We start from the raw sequence: 24765 nt of genomic DNA, 5'->3' as shown, positions 1-24765 counted from the left end.
CAAATATATGTTGAGATAAGAGGCTGTCAATGCATCCCTAATCCAGAGATACACAGTAGAACATCCTTCATAGCAGAAGTGGGGAACTGGTAAAGCTGCATATTGTTTTCCGACAGTGTACCCACAGTGATTACAATTAAGTAGTACAGTTCCTCTGAAGTGCTTTGGGATGCCCACTGCTGGTGAAAGGTGCTTTATAAAACGTTCATTGTTCACAATTCATACTACCATTATTATTTAAAATCATGAACTTTAACACTTCTGCTTCTACATGCAGATAGCTAATCCAAACCAATCCATTTCTAAATACTCCTGTTACAGAATATTAGTCATCAGGAGGTGGAGCAGTCGACGTTTTGGGTATAACCCTGCCTGCAGACTGATGCATTCCAAGGTCCAGGAAGAAGTGGTAAGGGACACACTTTGTCAGTGTTCTGATCAGATCTTTCCTCGGGCTATCTGTTAAAGTCAGTCATTGCAGATGGCATTTGTTATTACAAATGTGATATTACCTATTTTGGTCAGAGGAATTGAAATGCAACTTTTTATCTAAATGAAGAGAAATTTCTTGCAGAGTGATATGGGTGTCCTTGTGTATGAACTGCAGAAAACTGATATGGAAGGCAAATGGAAGTTTGGCCTTTATTGCTAAAGGAGTAGGGCATGAAAGCAGGGAAATGTGCAAGGTGTTAGGGAGACCACACCAGAGTATTGTGTACAATTTTGGTTTCTTTACTTGAGGAGAGATAAAGTTGTTTTGGAGGCAGTTCAGAGGAAGTTAACTGGTTTGATTCCAGATATAAAGGATTTGCCTTAAGAAGCGAGGTTTATACTTCCTGGATTTAGAAGGGGAGGAGACCTAATTGAGGTATATAAGATGGTGTCGGGGATTGACAATGTTGACTTGGAGAGGATGCTTTTGATTGGGTTGGGATATCTGGTCGGCATGGACGGGTTGGACTGAAGGGTCTGTATCCATACTGTACATCTCTATGACTCTATTACTGCACAACAATAAACAAAATGACAAGGTCAGTAAAGTAGTCAATACTTACATCAAATACTAACTGGATGGTTTAAAAAAAAGCAAGGGAAAAGACAACGGAACCAGAAAGAATCAAATGAAAATGATATTAGCAATAGGCAATCTTCAATGAAACTGTTACCAAGCTGGAGAAATCTTCTCACCTCTTGCACATCTGACAATGCACCACATCTTTCTGGGAATCTTGATAACACGTCTTGTCGCAGTGTGGACAAGACACGCTGTGGTCTTGTTGCTGGTAACAGTTAGCACAAAGTGAACAATTGTGGTGCCAATGAGTGCTGGTCCGTGCTCCACAGTCAACACACACCCTGCAATTCTGAGGTAAAAAGGGAGACAGTTCAATCATTACATTTGACAGATGTAACAAAATTAAAGAAACAATTAATGTAAGTCAATTAGAGATACAACCTGACAAGGCGGTTTACAAATAATGAAATAAAATGAGAGATATTGGAAATTTAAGACATACAGTAAATTTAAGAAATACATAAAGCAGTCAGCATCTGTAAATGAAAATAAATCAAGTCCTTTACTGTACAGATGTTGGATAATTGGTTATTTTAATTCCATTTTTTGCTATTGCTTAAGGAGATTGGTGTAGCCTCAGGAATTATCTAAGTTCATATATTTGCAAAACATTTGGCTTAAAGATATTTGTTGAATGCTCATGTGCATAGACAGCAAACTGTGGTATTGCAGCTTGTTGTCCAGTGCCATTAATTCAGAAATAAAAAATTGTAGATCAACCATTTTGTGAATTCTGAAAAGTGTTTGCGATTGCTTTGTAACTACATTTGGGAAGGCAGTAAACTAACTGATGAATATCAAGATAGGCAAGTCAGTGATCTGAACTGGGCTACACTGAGGTCAGTGAGAGAAATGGTCACGAATGCTGTTAGAATGGACTTAGGGGCCATTATTGGATGAGGGTCCAAACGAAGTCTGGACACTAATGAGAATTAAGACAATGAGAAATGAAAAAACATTGTTCAAATTGTCCATCACAATCAATCCTTTAGTTCACAATTTTGAAAATAGAAGTAATTTTTTTGTCTTATTTCAGCCTGCTTAACAAGTTTGCATTCGTCTACAGAGCAGTGAGATCAATAATGCTAAGTAGCAATAAACAGTATTTTCTAAGTCACAGTGTGCAATATTTGTAGGTTTGATACACACTAAAACATTTAACGCAGTTTCAGTTTTGATTTTGTTTTGTTTTGAAAGAGGCAAAAAAGGTACAAAACAGTGGTGAAAAAAGTGACAAGAAAGAAAACTTATTCCATATATGAAACCCAATGCCAGCATCAAATTAGAATTGAAGTAAACCTTCTGGTTCCATTGTATCCAACCTCAGAATGGCATTGCACCAACCAAACCCACCCTCAAAGCCCACCTTGCCAGAACTTTCTACTTTCCGCTTTGATCATGCTTAGAGAAACCTGACCCAGACTGACATTTAGTGCCAAATCATCACGTTACAAGCAATTCTGTGATGTAGACTTGCATTCAAGTCAAATTGTCAACTAGGTAAAAGTTTTACTTGTACAGCATGCTTCAGATCTATTGTGCTGACAGGAGGCACATTTCAGAGGGCTTTAGGGGGAACTGCAGGCACAAACTCACATTGCTTCTGGGGACAAGGCTCCCTGGTGTGATGCTGCATTGATAGGTGCTCCTGAGTTTACAGCATATGCCAAAAACTATTACTGAAGCACTGTACCTGAAAATTGGAGGAAAAAATAACTGACAGAGACACGAGCAGGAGACATGAAAGGAAGGCCATTGTCAGACTAGATATATACCTACAGTATGCATTTTAAGCACTTCTGAAGAGTTCAATACAAAATCAAAATTATAAAGATTAACTTTATTCATTCAATGATCTAAGCAAATTCTTCAATTTGCATTTCAATGCTGCTGTTCATCTTTTTAACTTGCAATCTTTTATGCAACTCTTATATGGAGCAAAGACATTTTGAAAGCTGGAAATTTATTAGGTGCTTGTTAGAATGAAATAAAACTAATAACGTATGCATATCAGTACTTTTAATAATTTGCAGAGTATTGGTAGTGTGGCTGTAAATCAACAATCCTCATGCTGAGCTGTCAAGCTTAGCTAGATCACTACTAGATACAACCATCTGTTTGCCCAAAGGATGCAAGAGTATTGTTGGAGAAATACACCTTTAAGAGCATTTTGCAAAACTTGTAACTGCATCATAACACTACAAACAAAAAGTTATTTTTCTTCTGTAAAAGACAGAACAAAGAATGAAAGCAGAGGTATCACAGGATGATAGAAATTGAGAACCTGAGACAAAGCAGGAAGAGCTGGTTTGGGTTATTAAAAGATAACCCAAAGATTGGACTGACAGGTAGCAAAGCTTCCATCACTTTAGGTCAAGAAAATAAACAAACTCGACTAGCAGACTAGATTTGTTTTCGAATATTCTCTGTAACAAAGAGAGAGAGCCCAGAAGGCTTGATGCCTGCCTGATACCATGGATCGAAACACAATAGAGTAAAGGGGCGAATGCAGTCATTGTGGTCCAAGTAAGTACAAACAATACAGAGGCATGACAGGAAAAGGTCTGCAGTTATTTTGTGGAGGCTGGCACCAAATTAAGAAGCAAAAACACAAAAGTAACTTAAAGCAATTGAAAATTCGCATAGGGTAAATAAGGTTGGGAAATGTATGTGTGGCCTAAAGATTGGCACAATAGAAGTGGGTCCTGGCTTTTAGGGCACTGTACCTGTACAGAGAAAGAAAGCACTGTACTTTTGGGATGAACTACACCTGAACTGTGCTAGGGCTTGTGTTCTAGTGAGTTACACAAGTAGGGAAGTAAACAGTGCTTTGATTTTTATTGTGAGGGCAAGAGATCAAGTTTGGCAAAATGCTGTAAATCAATTTGTAGGTGCAAGGAAGACAGAAAAGTATAATAGGGACATTAAAAACAATCCAAAACAAGAAAGGACAGAGTATACAATTATGCGAGTAAATCAATTAATAAGGCTAAAGGTTATTAAAGGACAAATCTGAAGGTTCTTATCTCAATATGAACATAGCATTCAGAGGAATAAAAAAAAAACACCAGTAGAGTTAAGTAAGTCTGATCTGATAGCCATTAGATAGACAAATTTTGGAACAATGAATATTGAGGACACAACATTTAAGAACAGGGATGTTGGAAAAGATGGATGAGTCATTCTGTTAATTAAAGATATGTACAATATACAGGCATGAACTAAATCAGGAAACTGGGACTTAGAAACGGTTCGGGTGAATTTGAGAAATCATAAAGCCAAGAAGTCATTTATGGAAATGGTGTACAGGCACTCTAACAACCACAACATGGTAGACAGAGCATTAAATAAGTTGGGAAAAGTACACCGTTAATCATTGAGGATTTTAACCTATAGAGAAGGCTAGTTTTTAAAAAAAAAATCACACTGGCAAAGGTAGTCTAGACTTGCTCATGGGAGGTTTCCACAATAATTTCGTGGAACAGTATCTTCAAAGCCAACCAGAAAACAGGCTATACTAAGACTGGCATTGTGCAACAAGACAGGATCAAATTAACAACAACATAATAAAGGCACTTCTAGGTAGCAGCAACCAGCATATGATTGAATTTTATATTCAGCTTGCAAGAGAAAAGAGTGGTGTCCAAGACTAGCGTTTTGAACTTTAAAGGGTGTGAGAGCAGATTAAGCTAAACCAAATAGGCAAATTAGGTCAAGGGATAAATCAATAGAGATGTGGCGGCAGATATTTATGGGAACTTTGGTACACACTGAATACATACACCCCAACAAGAAAGAAAACTTTCAAGGTGAGGAGGTATTTTGCATTGGTTTTTACCAAACAGGATGCAAGTAACATACCAAGAAAGTGTTGTAAATCAGGAAATGGAAAAAGGGAACTCAAGAAAATTACAATTACCAGGGAAGTACTAATGAGCAAATTGTTTGAACACAGACAAAAAGGTCACATGATCCTGCTGGACTTCATCCCAGGATCTTAAAGAGAACTACCTAGTGAGATAGTTGAGCAGTTGGTTTTAATTTTCCAAAACACCACAGATTTAGGGCAGGTTCCATTACATTGTAATTTCTTTATGCAAGAAAGGAAACAGAAAGGATAGCTTAACATCTATGAGAAAACATTGAAGCTATTAAACACACTATAGCAAGACACTCAGAAAAGTTCAAGGTAACCCAGCAGTGTCAACCTGATTTTGTGAAATGGACGACATGTTTAACTAGGTTATTTAGGTTCTTTGACCAAGCAATGATCAGTGCATAAAAGGGAACCTGTTGACGTGCTACACTGAGATTTCCAAAAGATATTTTATAAGATGCCATAATCAAACATTAGACTGGTACTAAAAACTCAGTGTAGGGATTAAGACATCACTTTGGATAGCTAACAAAAATCAAAGTATGCAAGTTGTCATTTTTTAGATTGACCAGATGTATAGCGGTGTGCCACAGGGGTCACTACTGCTGCCTTAATGGAGTAAAATTTACATTAATGACTTGGTTTAAGATATGACTGCTAAATTTGCTGATGACAGGAAAGCAGGAAAGTAAGTTACAAAGAGGACATAACAGAGGTTACAATGGCACAAAGAGGTTTAATCAAATGGACACTTGTAAATTAATTAGTCTAATTGACTATTAATTCAGAATGAGAGATAATGCCTGGGGACTTGCACCATGGCAGATGGTGGAATTTGAATTCAATACAAATCTAGAATTAAAAATCTAATGATGATCATTGTCAATTATTGGAAAAATCCATCAGGTTCACTCATGTCCTTCAGGGAAGGAAACTGCCATCCTTACCCTAGTCTGGTCTATATGTGACCCACAGAAATGTGGTTGACTCTCAACTGCCTTCTGGGAAATTAGGGATGGGCAATAAGTGTTGGCTTAACCAGCGACACTCTCATCATCTGAATGAATAAAAGCAATGGCCTGGATAGCTGAAGTAGGATTATTTTCCCTATTTGCCTGTCTGTGAACGTGTAAGGGGAGTTTATAAGGGGTTTAGAGTTCTAGTTAGCAGCATTATATGCCAGTGCTTTACTTCTGTTTACCTTTAGCTATTGTCAAATTATTTAAAATAAACAATAATTATTCGTTATTAATAATATTAGAAACCTGGTCAGTGTTTTCTATCTACCTTGATCTTCAAGTCAGATACATTGGGGTGCTGTGCATATCTTCAAAAAAAAAGTTTCACATTTGGTACAACTCTGGGAACAGCGGAGCTAGATTTATGTTACGCTACCCCAGAGGGTTGTACGGAGATACAGTTGAGATGTTGGAACTGTAATCCTTACAGAAAGATTTCAAAGTAGTTTTCAAAATAATAAGCAGTCTCAACAGAGCATATAAGACAGGAGCAGTCACAACAATCTTCACCCAAGAGTTTCTAGCGGATGATCCATCTCAGTCTCTACCAGTGGTTCCAAGCTGCCAGTCTTCAGCCAATTTGATTCACTCCACGTGATATCAGGAAACAGTTGGAGGTAACGCATACTGCAAAGGCAATTTGCCCTGACAATGTTCCACTAATAGTGCTGAAGACTTGTGCTTGAGCTTTCCACACCCTTAGCCAAGCTCTTCGTACAGTTTCAACACTGACATCTACCTAACAATATAAAAACTGCCCAAGGTATAACCTGTACACAAAAGGAGAAAAAAAATCTAATCTGACGAATTACTGCCCCATTGTCAGTAAAGTGACAGAAGATGCCCTCAATAGTGCGATCAAACAGCATCTGCTCACTGACATCCAGTTAGGGTTCTACGAGGGCCACTTGGCTTCCTACCTCAATACAGCCTTGGTTCAAACATGGACAAAAGAGCTGAATTCGAGAGGCAAGGGAGAGTGACAGCCCTTGCCATCATAGTACCATACTGGTTGAAGCAGGAGAAAGCCATTTGGCTCATTGAGCCTGCTCGGCCATTCGTTACGATCATGGCTGATCTATCCATCGTCTCAGCTCCTCCTACCTGCATTATCCCCATAACCCTTAATTCCCTTACCAGGCAAAAACCCACCCAACTGTGTCTTGACGCCATGTCCTATAGTCCTAGTCTTACCCACCAGTAGAAACAACTTGCCTGCCTCTATCTGATTGATCCCTTTCATAATTTTATATGCTTCTCTAAGATCCCCTCTTTCTCTTCTAAATTCAAAATGAGTACAGTCCCAGGCAACTTAACCTCTCCTCATAGGGTAACCCCCTCATCTCTGGAATCAACCTGCTGAACCTCCTCTGCACCACCTCCAAAGCCAGTATATCCTTCCTCAAGCAAGGAGACCAGAACTGCTCACGATAGTCCAGGCACAGCCTCACCAACACCTTGTACAATTGTAGCAGAACCTCCCAGCTCTTAAATCCAATCCCGCTAGCAATGAAAGCCAATACTCCATTTGCCTTCCTGATTACCTATTGCGTCTGCAAATCAACTTTGAGTTATTCATGTACGAGCACTCCTAAGTCCCTCTGCACAACAGCATGCTGCAATCTTTCACCACTGAAACAATACTCTACTATTTTTACTTCCAAAGTAGATAGCCTCACATTTACTAACATTGTACTCTATCTGCCAGACCCTTGCCCACTCACTAAACCTTCCTGAGTCCATGCTGCATCTGCATGATGCAAACCTTTCCATCCAGATGTCTCAATATTTCTTCTTTAATGATAACCTCCAACATTTCCCCAACTACAGATGTTACGCTAACTGGCCTATGGTTACTTGCCTTTTTTAAAAAACAGCAGCATGACATTCACTGTCTTCCAGACCATTGGGACTTGCCTGGAGTCCAGTGAATTTTGGTATATTTCCCACTTACGTATCTACTACAACTTCTGTCATTTCTTTCAGCACCATGGGATGCATGCCAACAGACTCATCTACCTTTAAACACTCAAGTTTGTTCAACACTACCTCTTTAGTGATAACAACGGAATTGAGGTCCTCACCTCCCATCATATCCTTAATATTATCCTATGTCATTGGTAATGATGTGTATCATGACTTCTGACTGCTCACCTTCCCCCCCTTTAAGAATGGTGCAGACTCGATTCAAGATTTCCCTGACCCTGGCACCCAGGAGACAATATATCACCTGGGAGTCTCATTCTCGTCCACAGAATCGCCTGTCTGTTCCCCTAACCAATTAAGCCCTTATCGCTATCGTTCTTCTCTTCTCCCCACTTCCATTCTGAGTCACAGGGCTAGACACAGTCCCAGAGACCTGGCCGCTGCAGCTCTCCCCTGGTAGGTTTCCCCCCTTCCCCCAACGAGGCTGCATTTTACCATGTGCAGCATTCAAGGAGCCCTAGGGAAATTGGAATCAATGTATATCAGCGGGCAAACCATTCGCTGATTGGAGTCACACCTGGCACACAGGAAGAGGGTTGTGGTTTAAGGAGGTGAGTCATCTCAACTCCAGAACATCTCTGCAGGAGTTCCTCAGGGAAGTGTCTTAGGCCCAATCAGCTTCAGCTACTTCATCAATTACCCTCCCTCCATCATAAGGTTGGAAGTGGAGGTGTTTGCCAATGACTGCACAATTTTCTGCACTATTCGCAGCTGCTCAGATACTAAAGCAGTCCATGCTCAAATGCAACAAAATCTGAACAATACCCAGATTTGAGCTGACAAGTGGCAAGTAATATTCACGCTAATAAATTTCAGTGACCATCTAACAACCTTCCATTGACATTCAACAGTACTATCCTCACTGAATCCCCACACCAATATTCTTGGGATGACCACTGACCAGAAGTGAACTGGTCTTGCTATGCAAATACAGTGGCTACAAGGGCATGTCAAAGGCTAGGAGTCCCGAGGAAAGTGTGCAGAGGACTGCGAAAGTTTGCAAAGGAACATAGATAGTTTAAGTGAATGGGAAAAGGTCTGGCAGCTGGGAGCACAAATGTTAAATGTGCTATTCCATTTTCGTAGGAATAATATTAAAAAGGAATATTATTTGAATGATAACAAATTGCAGCATGCTGTTGTGCAGAGGGACCTAGGTGCTCTTATGCATGAATCACAGAAGGTTGGTTTGCAGATGCAGGAAGTAATTAAGGCGGCAATGGAATTTTGACCTTCATTGCTAAAAAGATTGAGTTTAAAAGCAGGGAGGTTATGTTGCAGCTGTACAGGGTGCTGGTGAGGCCGCACCTGAAGTACTGCATGCAGTTTTGGTCTCCCTACTTGAGAAAGGATGTACTGGCACGAGAGGGGGGCGCAGAGGAGTTTCACTAGGTTGATTCTGGAATTGAGGGAGTTAATTTATGAGGAAAGATCGAGTAGACTGGGATTATATTCATTGGAATTTAGAAGAACGAGGCAGGAATCTTACTGAAGCACAAAATTATGAAGGGAATAGATAGGATAGAAGGAGAGAGGATGTTTCCACTGGCGGATGAAACTAAAACAAGAGAGCATTGCCTCAAAATTAGGGGGAGCAGATTTAGGACTGAATTGAGAAGGAACTTCTTCACCCAGCAGGTTGTGAATCTGTGGAATTCCCTGCCCAGTGAAGTAGCTGAGGCTTCCTCATGGAGTGTTTTAAAGCTAAGATAGATAACCTTTAATTTCTTTTAAAAAGTTGTGGTGAGAGGGTAGATAAGTGGAGCCGAGGTCATGAAAAGATCAGTGATGATCTTATTGAATGGTGTAGCAGGCTCGAAGGGCCAGATGATCTACTCCTGCTCCTGGTTCTTATGTTCTAAGTAACATCGCCTGACTCCCCAAAGTCTGTCTACAAGGCATAAATAAGGCGTGTGATGGAATACTCCCTATTTTCCTGGATGAATGCAGCTCCAATAAACACTCTTGAAGCTCTACATCATCGGGACAAAGCAGCCCGGAATAGCACTACATCCACACCCTCCACCACCGATGCTCAGTAGCAACAGTATGTGCTACCTACAAAATGCACTGCAGAAACTCACCAAATATTCTCAGACAGCACCTTCCAAACCCATGACCACTTCCAATTATAAGGACAAGGATAGCAAATACATGGGAACACCACCATCTGCAAGTTCCCCTCCAAGCCACTCACCATCCTGACTTGGAAATATGTTGCCATTCCTTCACTGTCATTGGGTCAAAATCCTAACTTTCCTCCTTAAGGGCATTGTGGGTCTACCTAAGCACATGGCCTGCAGCAGTTCATGAAGACAGCTCATCACCACCTTCTCAAGGGAAACAAGTGACAGACACTGGTCCAGCCAGTGATGCCTATGTTCCACTAGTAAATTAAAAAAAAAGAAATAAGCAGAAAAGGCAACAGAATGGCATTAAATCATAATGATCATTCAATGAGCCAATGAAAACACATTAAGCTGAATGGTCTCCATCTGTATCATAACAATTCTATGAATTGTCTTCAATGCTTTGCTCCTTGTTCACTGCCTCTCCAGAATAACCATGGAACACTTCACAGAAGACACTGTATCAATTTAAATTATTAGTGCGGACAAAAATATCATTATTCTTGACTTCAATACTGAGAAACAAATACAGGTAGTTCTTCCAGATCCCAACGGTTGCATTCTTGTGCAACTCGGTGTTATAAAAAATTCCTGCTTTAGAAACAGCATTTGAAGTGTTGGTGATGTAATCACATTACAGCCAACGTACATTTTAAAAGTTTGTGCTTTAGAAACAGTGTCCCCAATTCGTCAATTGCGTTAACAAAGCACGTGTTATAGCATTCTGACATGTAGTCAATTGAATTTGGAAATTTGAAGGTATATAGTGCTCAAGGAAGACTGGCTCTGAATCACCATCTAACTTTCAAACTTGCAAAGCAATCATTCCCAACTGCTTGTGCTGTGGCAAATAATGCTCAAGCACATTTAGTGCTGAGCAATAAGGTTAAGTCCACAACAGACCCCAAACAGTTAAGAGCATGTTCAGCCAGCAGGAAATGTATCAAAGTCAAACATGAACGAAAAATAGAAGGGACAAGCTTTAGTGTTGAAAACTCGAGTCCCAAGCCCTAAACAGCAGTCTTCTAGGTCGAACTGTTTTTGTTCGACAGGTAGAGGACAATTTTCTGGACAAGTGAAAATATATTTCATTACTTTTGAAAAATAATTACACCGTGAGGTGGTGCAGTGGCTCAGTGGTTAGCACTACTGCCGCACAGCGCCAGGGACCCAGGTTAGTTTCCAGCCTCGGACGACCATCTGTGTGGAGTTTGCACATTCTCCCCGTGCCTGCATGGAGGGGCGGTGTGGACATGAAGGGCCTGTTTCCACACTGTAGGGATTCGCCGATTTTATACATAATGGTTTTAGCTGGGATATCAGAGGTGGCCAAGAGGAAGAGATTGGTGGCCAAAATATTGATGGCAAACAAATATTGCACCAAATTTCTACACAATTTTCTGCTCGCTCTCCTTTACTAAATTTAGTCTAGTACATTCATGAAGAATCTTAAAATAAAATCTATCCAGTCATTCAATTTTCTATTGATACAGATTTTTAACAGTGAAAGAACTCTACAGACATAATGATAAACAGCTGAATCAAATACCAGATGCAAATGCTGCATTGTGAGAAACAGGCCTATTCTACTGCAGAAGTAGGGAAGCCCAGTTAGAGAATGGCTGGCCAATTTCCCTGTTGGAATTAGTGCCTGGCCTTTCCAGCCTTCACTCAGAATGGATTTCTGTATTTGCAAGTTTTCCTGACAGGCATCCTCAAGAGTCCAAATTCACAGAAAAGAATCTATAGCAGGGGAAGCTCAAAGGAACACTTGCATTCTCTAGTCCTGAAGTACACAAAATAATTCATAATTCTCTTTTAACAACTAAATATAGACCACAAAACCATAAGCTTTGGAGCAGAATTAGGCCATTCAGCCCACCGAGTCTGCTCTGCCATTCATTCATGACTGATATCTTTCTCAAATTCATTGTCCTGCCTTCGCCTTGTAACCTTTAGTCCCCTTATTAATCAAGAACCTATCTTGCTGTCTTAAGTACAATCAAAAACTTGGCCTCCTTCAATAACAATGAGCTTCACAGTTTAACCACCCTCAGGCTGAAGAAATTCCTAATTTCAATACTAAAACTTCATCCCTTCGTTCGGAGGCTGTGCCCTTGTGAGAGTCTCTCTCTCCTACTAGTGGAAACATCTTCTCCTCATCCACTCTATCCAGGCCTCTTAATATTCTAAGTTTGAATTAAATAAACCGTCATCCTTCAAAACTCCAAGTACAGACCCAGAGTCATCAATTGCTCCTCTTATGAGAAGCCCTTCATCCATGGAGTCATTCTTGTAAACCTCCTCTGAATGCTGTCCAAAGCCAGTACATCATTCCTTTGATACAGGGCCCAAAACCACTCTCAATATTCCAAACTTGGTCTGGCCAGAACCTTATATAGCCTCAGCATTACATCTCTGTTATTGTATTCTAGGCCTCTTGAAATGAATGCCAAGACTGCACTTGCCTTCCTAACCACCACCTGAACTTGAAGAGAATCCTGAACTAGGTCTCCCTAGTCCATTATGCTTCAGATTTCTGAAGCCATTGCCCATTCAGAAAATAGCTTAAGTCTTTTTACAAATCTATTAAAGAAAAAAGGGTAACTAGGGAGAGAATAGGGCCCCTCAAAGATCAGCAAGGCGGTCTTCGCGTGGAGCCGCAGAAAATGGGGTCGATACTAAATGAGTATTTTGCTTCAGTATTTTCTGTAGAAAAGGACATGGAAGATATAGAATGTAGGGAAGTAGATGGTGACATCTTGAAAAATGTCCAGAGGAGGAAGTGCTGGATGTCTTGAAACGCATAAAGATGGACAAATCCCCAGGACATGATCAGGTGTACCTGAGAACTCCGAGGCTAGGGAAGTGATTGCTGGGCCTCTTACTGAAATATTTGTATCATTGATAGTCACAGGTGAGGTGCTGGAAGACTGCAGGTTGGCTAGCATAGTGCCACTACATAAGAAAGGTGGTCAGGGAACGATAGACCATTGAGCCTGACGTCAGTGGTGGGCAAACTGTTGGAGAGAATCCTGAGGGATAGGATGTACATATATTTGGAAAGGCAAGGACGGATTAGAGATAGTCAACGTGGCTTTGTGTGTGGGAAGTCATGACTCTCAAACTTGATTGAGGTTTTTGAGGAAGTAACAGAGGATTGATGAGGACAGAGCGGTAGATGTGATCTATATGGACTTCAGTAAGACACTCGGCAAGGTTTCACATGGGAGACTGGTTAGCAAGGTTAGATCTCACGGAATAAAGGGAGAACTAGCCATTTGGATACAGAACGGTCTCAAAAGATAGACAACAGAGGGTGGTGGTGGATTGTTTTTCAGACTGGAGGCTTGTGACCAGTGGAGTGCCACAAGGATCGGTGCTGGGTCCACTGCTTTTCGTCATTATATATAAATGATTTGGATGTGAGCATAAGAGGTACAGTTAGTAAGTTTGCAGATGACACCAAAATTGAATGTGTAATGAACAGCAAAGAAGATTACCTCAGATTACAATGGGATCTTCACCAGATGGGTCAATGGGCTAAGTGGCAGATGGAGTTTAATTCAGATAAATGCGAGGTGCTGCATTTTGGGAAAGAAAATCTTAGCAGGACTTATACACTTAATGGTAAGGTCCTGGGGAATGCTGCTGAACAAAGAGACCTTGGAGTGCACGTTCATAGCTCCTTGAAAGTTGAGTCGCAGGTAGCTAGGATAGTGAAGGTGATGTTTGGTTTGCTTTCTTTTATTGGTCAGAGTATTGAGTACAGAAGTTGGGAGGTCATGTTGCAGCTGTACAAGACATTGGTTAGGCCACTCGTGGAATATTGCGTGCAATTCTGGTCTCTTTCCTATCAGAAAGATGCTGTGAAACTTGAAAGGGTTCAGAGAAGACGTACAAGGATGTTGCCAGACTTGGAGGATTTGATCTATAAGGAGGCTGAACAGGCTGGGGTTGTTTTCCCTGGAGCGTCAGAGGCAGAGGGGTGACAATATAGAGTTTATACAATCATGAGAGGCATGGATAGGATAAATAGACCAGTCTTTTCCCTTGTGTGGGGGAGTCCAGAACTAGAGGGCATAGGTTTAGGGTGAGAGGGAAAAGATATAAAAGAGACCTATGGGGCAACTTTTTCACACAGAGGGTGGTACATGAGGTGCCAGAGGAAGTGTTGGAGGCTGGTACAATTGCAACATTTAAGAGGCATTTCGATGGGTATATGAATAGGAAAGGTTTGGAGGGATATGGGCCGGGCGCTGGCAGGTGGGACTAGATTGGGTTGGGATATCTGGTCAGCATGGACAGATTGGACCAAAAGGGTCTGTACATCTCTACGATTATGACTATATTCTTCCTACTGAAATGTATAACCTCACACTTTCCCACGTTGTATTCCATCTGCCACTTTGTCCACTTGCCTAGCATGCCCATGTCCTTCTGCAATAACAATTTACCGGTTTCCTCAACAATACCCGCCTCTTGAATTATTATTGTGCCATCCACAAACGTAGCAACATTGCCATCAGTTCCTTCATCCAGATCATTAATGTATAACATGAATACTTGAAACATGAGGTTTCAAACTGGTCCCCACAGAACTCCAGTCATTGGATGCTATCATGGTATTTTATCCCTGCTCTCAGCATTCTGCCTATTAACTGATCCTGTATAGATGATAATACCTTTTCCCTAAACCATGGGCTTTTATCACATTTAACAGTCTTCTATGGAACTGCTTGTCAAAGGTCTTCAGTAAATCCAAACAGATCACGTCCATTGACTCCATTGTCTAACTTGCTGATTACCTCCTCAAAGCATTCTAACAGATTTGTCAGGGATGATCTCCCCTTGATGAAGCCATGCTAACTCTACCCGAACTAACCATCCACTTCCAAGTACTCCGCAATCTCATCCTTAATGATGAACTTACCAACAACCAAGGGCAGGCTAAGTGGCCTATAGTTTCCTGTCCTCTGTATCCCTCCCTTCTTTCCCAATTCCTTTTGGTCTGTATTTACTTCCAGGCAGCTTTGACCTGGCTGGGAAAACCATCTCTTCCATCTCAGGCCAAAGTGATTTTGCACTTAGGCTATGATGTGCCACTGGAACTTGTTCTACATCTTTAAATAACGATCTAGCTAGCTACAGGCTTATGCAATTATATGGTCAAAATGGACAGTACACAAGTCTGTCACTCCATATTAACTGCCAGGTCTGGATACCATCAGTGGAACAGATAAAGACAAACAGCTTTGACTGCATAGACTAAAACTGCATTAAGGAGGCAGGCATGATGATGGGGAGAAAAAGGTTATACTATACATCATAATCTAAACATATGCAGATTATACTGTTGCTTCCAAACAAGTCATAAGCATTTATCATTTGTTGGTAGGTCAGTTGCAATATGAACGGTCCAAATGAACAGACAGATGTTAACAGATTGAAGTTAGCACTCACTTTACACCTCCAACCATTTGTAGGTATCGACTCCATTGCTGGTTGAAGGCAAAACGTGTGATAGCCTTTGTCACAGATATCACAAACCAACATTTTGCTGTCATCGCCTGGATGCCTGAAAGGATACACAACATATTTCAAGACATTTTCCTTGGGGGGGAAAAAATATCACACTAGTCAAATGATGTCAAAACTTGGGAAGAACTTTGTTTTATCAAACCCACACAGGTCATGAGGCCAATTAAACAAATTTTGTAACAAAAACAGAGGTCAGTGCAAAAGCTTAACAGGTCTGGCAGCATCTGTGAAGAGAAATCAGTTAATGGTTTCAGGTCTGGTGACCATCCCTCTATTATTGACAACAGCCCGAACTTCAGCTGATATATTAAAAGCTGAACAAAAATCGAAGAATTTAACAAGATTGTCTTTTCCATTGTCACTGGATATAATTATTTTTTTATTCCTTCACGAGATGTGGGAAACACCAGTTAGGCCTGCATTATTACCCATCCCCAAATGCCATGGAACCAGTGCAGTTGTGGGTGTAGGAACAGCCATAATGCTCGTAGGAAGGTCGTTCCTGAATTGTGATGCAGGGTCAATGAAAGAAAGGCGTTATAGATCCAAATCATCATGGTGTGTTGTCCTGAAAGCACTGCTACCAGGAGTCTGCCCTCATCCTTTTAGATGGTAGAAGCACTTGAAATGTTCTTATTAGGAAGCCTTAGTGAGTTACTGCAATCCATCTTGCAAATAGTACATACTGCTGCCACTGCATGTTGGTGGTGAAAATAGTGAATACTGACAGCGGTGGAGATGATGCCAATTAAGTGAGTCCCTTGGTCCTGGATGGCGTGAAGCTTGTGAACTGTTGTTGAAGCTGCACCCATCACAATCCTGCCTATGCCTAACAGATGGCAGATAAGTATTAGGGAGATAGGTGGCAAGTTACTTGCTGCAAAAATGTTAGTCTGACCTGCTCCTGAAGCGACGGTATTTATATAGCAGGTTCAGCTTCTGGTCAATGGTAACCCTGGGATGTTGATAGTGGGGAGCTCCACATTGATAATGCCATTTAATGTCTGGAAGTGATGGTTTTACTAGGACTCCTTGGAGCCATACTCAGTAATGTGCTGACTTGATTTGTCAAAGGCAGTCACTCTCAAATCAGCTCTTCTGTCCAGCTTGGAGCAAGGGTATAATGAGGTCAAGAGCCATGTGGCTCTGGTAGAACTCCAACTGATCAATGAGGTTAGTCCTTTGCAAGTACCACCTGTTAGTGCTGTCAATGACTCTCTCCATCAGTTGGCTGTTGATCACGAACAAACTGACAGAGCAGCAACTGACCGAGTTGGACTTGTCCTCTTTTCATGGACAGAGGACACCTGGTCAGTTTTCCACTCAAACAAAACCATCAAACAAATCCAAAAGTCTGGTGGAAATCAGCAATAAAGAGAAATAAAATGCTGAAGAAACATAGCAGGTCTGGCAACATCTGTGTTGAGAGAAAAAGAGTTAACATTTTGAATCGGATATGACTACTTCACAACCAAAAGGAACTGGAAAATGTTTTTTTAATGCTACTGACAGAATGGAAGGAGGAACGAGTGGCAAGGGTGGCCAGAGGAAAAGAAAAGCGAGTAAAGGAGTAATGCAGTTATAAAACAAGTGCAAATGATTAAGTGTGAAAAGGAGAAAATGGATTTGATCTGCTGTGAGCAAAACCAACAAGATGCAGACAAGACACGGCAGTTCACAATGTGATCGCCTTTATGTTGGCGAGACCAAATGCAGATTGGGCAACTGTTTTGTTGAATACCTCAGCTCTGACCATAAGAATAATCCTGATCTTCCAGTTGCATGCCATTCCAATAACCATCTTGCTCCTATAATAACATTTCAGTCCTCAAGGCTTGCTGCAGCATTCCAACAAAGCTCAATGCAAGCTGGAAGGAAAACTTCTTAGTTCTGCTAAGGCGCCTTACAACTTCTAGGACTCAACTTTGAGTTTAACAACTTCAGAGCAGGACCTCTGACTCTGTTGATAACAAACACTCATCCCAGCTTGAACCATCACTTGAAATGAAACACCTTAAGTATTGACATTTTCAACATTGATATCAATCAACATTACTGTACCTAAAACAAATGGCTGCTGTGGTTCAAGACGACAGTTTCTCAAGGTCAACGAGGAATGGACAATAAATGCTAGCCTTGCAACTGAAGCCCACATCCCATGAATTAAAAAACATTTCCAGACCAACACAAAATAAAGCAATCAAGATGAGTTATATTAAAAAATACAAGCTAGAAGTCTTCATATCTTAGAAATCTGAGCTTTTTTCTTGAAAGCATTAGATCTGCATTTTTAAATGCAAAAGGCATCTGTCCTAGATTCTGGGGAAGTAGGTAGGAAAGTGGAATGGAGGATTGTCAGAGCAGCCATCGTTGAATTTCTTGATGGGCTGAATGATCTATTTCAACTCTTAAGTTTTATGATCTTATGTGGGTGTTGCAGACTGGACCAGCATTTACTGCCCATCACGATCAGTCCCATCATTTTTAAGAGACTTTGGGATATAGTGCTACTGGGCAATTCCCAATAACAAATTAATCAGAAACTTTACAAGCTGCTACTTGCACCGAACTCTGAAGAAAATGGTCAAACAATAAAAAAAATTGTGCTTATACTTCCACTTTAAGAAATGTTACAAATGACAACCATGGAAACGGAGGGCAGGCAGTCCTGTATCCATCTATATTTTTTTTTTACAGGTCCATACTTATTGACTGCGTCAGTATAAATGAAGATGAGAAGCTCTGGTTCTGCAGATACCAAACTAAAAACATCTATTCCTTTGAACAGCTTTTATGCTGCAAATGTTCTTGTAGTATGGAATTTCACTCAATGTAGAAACTTGAACATTGAAGGGTTAATACATGAGAATGAACATTAAAACAAAGCAACATATTTTGTCTTATTCAGAGTTATAAGAAACATTCTTCTAACTAAAGATTATAAAGCAAGGACCTAAGTAAAAAAGATCTTCAACTTTACATACGTTTGTATTTTAACATACTTATCTCCAACTAACTTAGAATAAATTGGCTCCTTTGCCCCTTGTTCTATTTCATTGTACACAATTACAGAGTTTATGATGTGATCCATGTTAAACAATTTTTGTTCTTAAACGTGTTCACCCACATTAAAAATAAAGTCTTTAATACGGAGTTTACCTGCAGGTTTGGCAAATTTTGCATTCTGGACACTGCCACCCAGCCCGTTTCAAAGGGGTCACAACTATGTCTAGACATGCTCCATGGTAATGCTGTCCACAGCTAGTGCAGAAAAGCTGGTCTAGAAGTTCGCCTGGACTGTCGCAAACAGCACAATTTACCTCTTCCTTGGCTGAAGAAGAAATTATTTGTAAAAATTACTTGGTTTAACATTTGAGGTCATAATGAGTTGAATCAAGAGGAAGTTGAGGTTATTTCTATTTCAGTAGTTACCTGTGTCTCCAAATCATGGACAAGGATGTATACAAGTCCTTATAAGTGAATGATTTGGAGATGTCGGTGTTGGACTGGGGTGTACAAAGTTTAAAAATTTTTAACCTTATATATGAAGGCATTTTAGCAAACCAAACAGAGAACTCAACATTTGGCAACATTTTTATTTCTCAACATATGAAAATAACCAGAAAGTAATAAGAAACTCACCTCTTACCTTCAGCAGTTTTGTTTCACAGATCAGTTGGCAGAAAATGTATCAAGAAACGTCTAGCCTGCTAGTATGGAGGGACTGTCTCATGGGGGTTGAGAAAGTTGAACCTGTACTCAATGGAGTTTGACAGGGTACGGTGGAAAGGTTGTATCAACTTGTGGAAATGTCTCATTTATGACAGAGATAAGGAGGAATTTATTTTCTCAGAAGATAACTAATTTGTGGAATTCTTTACTGCAAAGGGCTATTGAAGCTGGGTCATAAAGTGTATTCAAGGCTGAGGTGGATCTTTAATGAGTAAGGGAATTAAGTTTTATGGGGAAAAGGCAGCAAAGTAGAGTTGAGCATTATCAGATTAGTGTTGATCTCATTAAATGGTGAAGCAGACTCAAAAGGCAGAGTGGCCTGTTTCTGTTCAAATATCTTCCAGTGTTATAGAGCTGTATAGAAAAGAGTCCTGAATTTAATATCTGACCTGCGTTTAATTAGTTGATATGGTGTGCATTGAAATATTACAACAAAGTCAATATTTTCAAGGTTGTACACTCGAAGAGGAAAACATATCTGGATTTCCATTCCTCTCTCCAAGTGCTTTGAATGAACTAGACTAGATGTTGAAGTTGAGTGAGGATATGATAGGACTTTGCTCAGATTACCCACTGTGCAATAAAATCCTTCAATCATCACTTTATTGCACACAAAGCATGGCTACTACCATATTCATACAGAAAATAAATTTTAACAAGAAATATATTGTCCAGCTAAAATGCCTATGGCTTCCAGGAAAACTGAAAAGAAGAAAGGCACCGTGGTGGAGTAAAAATAAAAGTCCAGATTTGACCATTACATTAAGCTTCTGCAAATGTTGCACATTAGATTGAAATTGGTAACAAAAGCAGAGTTTGGAAATCAGTAAGTTAAATGTTGAGGGTTGAAATCTGACACCCCAAAATCACCTGACTTCAAAAGAAAGTAGCGATCCAGTTTCTCAGTCCACTGGCTCAGTGCTTACAACATTATTCATCAAAAGCAATTTGAGTGTTCTTTTTAAATATACCTTGTTGAAATCTGTAGTCAACTTTCATTACATATTTAACATCAGATTTCAATCCAAGCCCATTCCTAACAGTTGTACCTGTTGAATGCTATATTTCTAAGGTTAGGAACATAAACCAGGATATGAAACTCAAAGCTGGAGCAGAATTTAGAATGTGCTTACACTCACATCTTTCTGGAGCTTGGTCAATGTGTTCTGGACAGAGGAGAATCAGTGTCTTGATATCTTGAAATGTACCAGCTCCAGCTGCACATGGATAATGGTACCGCTGATTGCACTTCATTTCCGAGCATTTGATGGTGGCTCCAAGGCGTTTACAGTATGCACAGTGCTGAAATAAAATATCATAAGCATTTTCAAATAAAATAGACCATTTAAATGTAGAATTTGTACTGTGCAGTAATTACATGGCATTTACATTCAGCTTATGAATGGTAAGTGTCCCCTGTACCCACACCATTTTAGTTCAAGAAAGCCATTTTCTGAATAATGGCAGCAGCAGAATCACCAATGAAATAAACATCTATAGAGACAATCCAATTTGACATGATAGCAAAACTGATCATTTTTAAAGACGAACAATCCACAATCAGTACAAATGCTCAATACATTAACAAGCAGAGAGACCTAGGGGTCCAGGTGCATAGTTCCTTGAAAGTGGCATCACAAATAGACAGAATGGTGAATGTCGCTTTGGCATGCTTGCCTTTACCACTCATAGCATTTAGTATAGGAGTTGGGACATCATGTTACAGCTATACAGGACATTAGAAAAGCCACATTTAGAGTACTGTATACAATTCTGGTTGCCCTGCTATAGGAAGGATGTTATTAAACTGGAAAGGGCGCAAATAGATTTACAGGGATGTTACCAAGACTGGAAGCCTGGAGGTAAAAGGACAGGCTAGATAAGTTGGGATCTTTTCCCCTGGAGTGAGGAGGCTGAGGAGTGACATTATAGGGGTTTATAAAATCATGAGGGGCAAGGATAAGGTGGATATTCAAGGTCCTTTCTCCAGGGTAGCAAAGTCCAAAATTATAGGACATAGGTTTAAAGGTGAGAGTGTACAGAATTAAATAGGACCCGAGGGGCGACGTAACCCGAAAGGGTGGTGATGTGTATATGGAATAAGCTATCAGAGGAAGTGGTAGGTATTTGGAGAGGTACATGAATAGGAAAGGTTTAGAGGGATATGGGCTAAACAGAGCCAAATCGGATTAGTTCAGTTTAGGAATATTGATGAGCATGGGTGAGTTGAGCTGAAGGACCTGCTCCTATGCTATATGACTCTATACAGCAAAGCAATGTCTGCTAAGAAATTTACTTTTGCCTTTAACTGTAACAAGATGTTCAAAAATTCAGTCAATAATCTCATGATACAGAATCATAACCGACATTATACCCATTCATACTTCTTTACCGTGCCAGTAGGCATCCCTTTGACATTGTTCATAATGAGTCAGATTACTGCAACAATGATGAAAAGAAAACATTTTGGGTTCAAAAAAAAACCTGACATAAGAATTTTGAGTAAATGAAAACATAGGTGAAGTAAATTGTCTGGTTTCTGGCAATTCCTCAAAATCTCAAATAAAAACTTCAGTTATCAGTTTTAATGTGAAACATTTACGCAAACCAATAGGAAAACAATGCAAATGTCATTTTGACTTTGTCAAAGGCACAGTTTAACATTAATCTTTCAAAATAATTGATTCTAAATAATTAGTCACAATTTCTCAATATAAACAAAATGGGAACAGTAGTGCAATCAATCCCTTCCTTACAAAAATGAGATTAACTCTCCCTAACATCCATAAATTTACATTTAAATCTATAGCTTCTTGTTCTACTTTTGCAAAATCATTTCAATGGATATTCTGCATACACTTGTTAACTGCACTGATTGTGGAATACAATCATCACTGAGCAGGACAGAAAAATAAGATAAATTATAAGGCTCAAAACGTCCTGAGGAGGCTATCAAAAGACAGGTGGCAAAGATGAAGGACTTTAGAGAAGTAGTTCTGTAGAACAGGGGCATTACGGTTGCAAGAGTAACCTCGAGAGTGAGGAGGTAAAAGATACTAAGAGTCAAAGCAACATAAGATGCTTGTAAAAGCAGACTTGAAGGAAGCCATTGAGGAAGGGCCAGACCATTTAGACATTTGGTGATGAGCGTTTTTGATTTGATTCCACCACCACTTAGCTATCTGCCTCACTGCACTTTTTTCTGTGGGAAAGAAAATCAAGTTCATTGTGGTGATGTGTTTCCCCCATCAATACATAATGTTGAGAAATACACAGGGCCCTATTCTTTGCAGACAGAAAGAACAATACAACTTTTTCAACTCAGCAAAACAGGTGGCAATGATCCCGTGGTTCGTACCCCAGGACATGCACTGACCAATTGGGGTCAACCAGCTTGGTCTAAATTTAAACAAAGCTCGGCAATTAACTGTTAATCATCATCTAACTGGTTAATTCACCATGGCAACACCTCTGCCAGTCTGAGTTCACCAGCCAACCAATTAACACCCTTTTCCACTACAGGATAAATTGCTGTTCCCCTTAGTGGTATTCCTGGAAATGGCCTGATAAGTGCAAGACAAAAAGCTTCAAAATGTCTTTTTTCAGCAATATTCAAATCCTGAGAGATGTTAAGGGGTTATTCGCTCTGCTGACCTGCAAGAAATTGGATGCCTTGGGGTAGGGTGGTAGGTTTCTATGTCTTGCAGATACAATGTAAAAAAATACATTGTCAGCTCCTATTATTCAGAGTAGATTTAAATTATCATGTCTATTCAGAATCGATACAAACACCGAAATTAAAATTCTGACTATGCCCTGCAGTTAAAAAACGATTTACACCAGATCTGGCCATTAAGGAATGATCAGATTTACACTGTTTCTAGAAATGGTCAAGCCACTGCCTTGTGTCTTGAGTGGCATGTGACTATGAAAAGTGGCTGGATGTTGTTTTGTGGACATTACTGACTGCAATGCAAAAAATTTGTTAAAGGGAGAACTGGTCCCTTTGTTCAGAGAGATCTCATGACACTGCTTCACAATTAAAGGCTTCTCCAAAGCATGTACTTGCTTAATAAACTTAGGCTGTTCACAGAAGTTGGCGTATTGCAGATGCATCAAGTGTGTAAGAATCTCAAGAAAAAGAACCCAACATTTGGTGGCAGTGGTTGGGATTCCAACATATACGGAGCTTCTTGGGAGACTGAATATGTGATCATCTGAGTGCTGGTTATGTGAGACAGATGTGCCCACGATGTAAGATTTACCTTGATCTCTCTCCTTAACCTACCACTCAAATCAACCCCGCATTCCCTGTGGTGACAGAATCTCTAAAGTAACTTACGCACTTGCATGCCAACGATTTTGTTTTCAGAATCATGTTCTTGGGAAAGGAGATTAGAATCCCCCTGGAAAGGAAGGTTAGAATCCCCCTCAAATTCAGAGGTTTGAGTCCTCAGAACCGGAAGTTAACGGAATGGGAGATTAGAGACCCCCTGGAATTCGAAGTCAAGTCCAAAGTGAGGTTTGAGGCTCCGGACCATAATATGTAAGATAAAGGATACCTACTGTGTCTGGCTCAATCACCCTGCCTTAGACCGGTTAAGAGGAGAAATCCCCCACATGAATCTCAGGACTGACTGTAATATACAAATTTTGTTTAAAGGAAGAACTGGCCCTGGTTTTTAAAAAAGGGAGATCCCTTGACATGGCTTCGCAAGCATTGCGAAGCCATGTAAGGTTCCTTCAAAGCTTGTACTTTCTTAATAAATTTGGGTCATTCACAGAAGTTGGTGTAGTGCAATTGCATCAAGTGTGCAAGAATCTCAAGAAAAAACCGAACACCTGTACCACCAAAACAAATTATCTCATGAATAGAAGTTCTCCTAGACTTTGTGAGGGGAGGGGGGAGAGGGGGGGGCAGAGAGAGAGAGGGGGGCAGAGAGAGAGGGGGGGGGGGGGGGCAGAGAGAGAGGGGGGGGCAAGAGAGAAAGGGGGGGGCAGAGAGAAAGGGGGGGGCAGAGAGAAAGGGGGGGGGCAGAGAGAAAGGGGGGGGGCAGAGAGAAAGGGGGGGGCAGAGAGAAAGGGGGGGGCAGAGAGAAAGGGGGGGGCAGAGAGAAAGGGGGGGGGCAGAGAGAAAGGGGGGGGGCAGAGAGAAAGGGGGGGGCAGAGAGAAAGGGGGGGCAGAGAGAAGGGGGGGGCAGAGAGAAAGGGGGGGGGCAGAGAGAAAGGGGGGGGCAGAGAGAAAGGGGGGGCAAGAGAGAAAGGGGGGGCAGAGAGAAAGGGGGGGGCAGAGAGAAAGGGGGGGGCAGAGAGAAAGGGGGGGGCAGAGAGAGAGAGGGGGGGGCAGAGAGAGAGGTGGGGGGCAGAGAGAGAGGGGCAGAGTGAGAGGGGCAGAGTGAGAGGGGG

At 40.7% G+C, this 24765-nt stretch overlaps 1 protein-coding gene across 9 annotated transcripts in view; it reads right to left on the bottom strand.

Annotated features, from left to right (window-relative positions):
• kmt2ca (lysine (K)-specific methyltransferase 2Ca) overlaps positions 1-24765 on the bottom strand; it is a 506051-nt gene that overhangs the window by 233473 nt on the left and 247813 nt on the right. For 6 of the 9 annotated variants that reach the window (XR_011961410.1, XM_072576253.1, XM_072576251.1 and 3 more), the window contains exons 8-11: positions 20493-20661; positions 18787-18958; positions 15550-15664; positions 1189-1364 (exon numbers count right to left, since the gene is read on the bottom strand). Coding sequence is in view for 8 of the 9 variants with exons in the window: in XM_072576253.1 (XP_072432354.1) it covers positions 1189-1364; positions 15550-15664; positions 18787-18958; positions 20493-20661 (632 nt within the window). In the remaining variant the exon portion in view is untranslated. The remainder of the gene's footprint in view (positions 1-1188; positions 1365-15549; positions 15665-18786; positions 18959-20492; positions 20662-24765) is intronic. The other 3 variants (XM_072576252.1, XM_072576257.1, XM_072576255.1) reach the window with 1 other exon arrangement.

Source organism: Chiloscyllium punctatum, chromosome 8, assembly GCF_047496795.1.
Source record: "Chiloscyllium punctatum isolate Juve2018m chromosome 8, sChiPun1.3, whole genome shotgun sequence".
Taxonomy (NCBI): Eukaryota; Metazoa; Chordata; class Chondrichthyes; order Orectolobiformes; family Hemiscylliidae; genus Chiloscyllium; species Chiloscyllium punctatum.
This window is presented reverse-complemented; position numbering and strand designations above follow the sequence as displayed.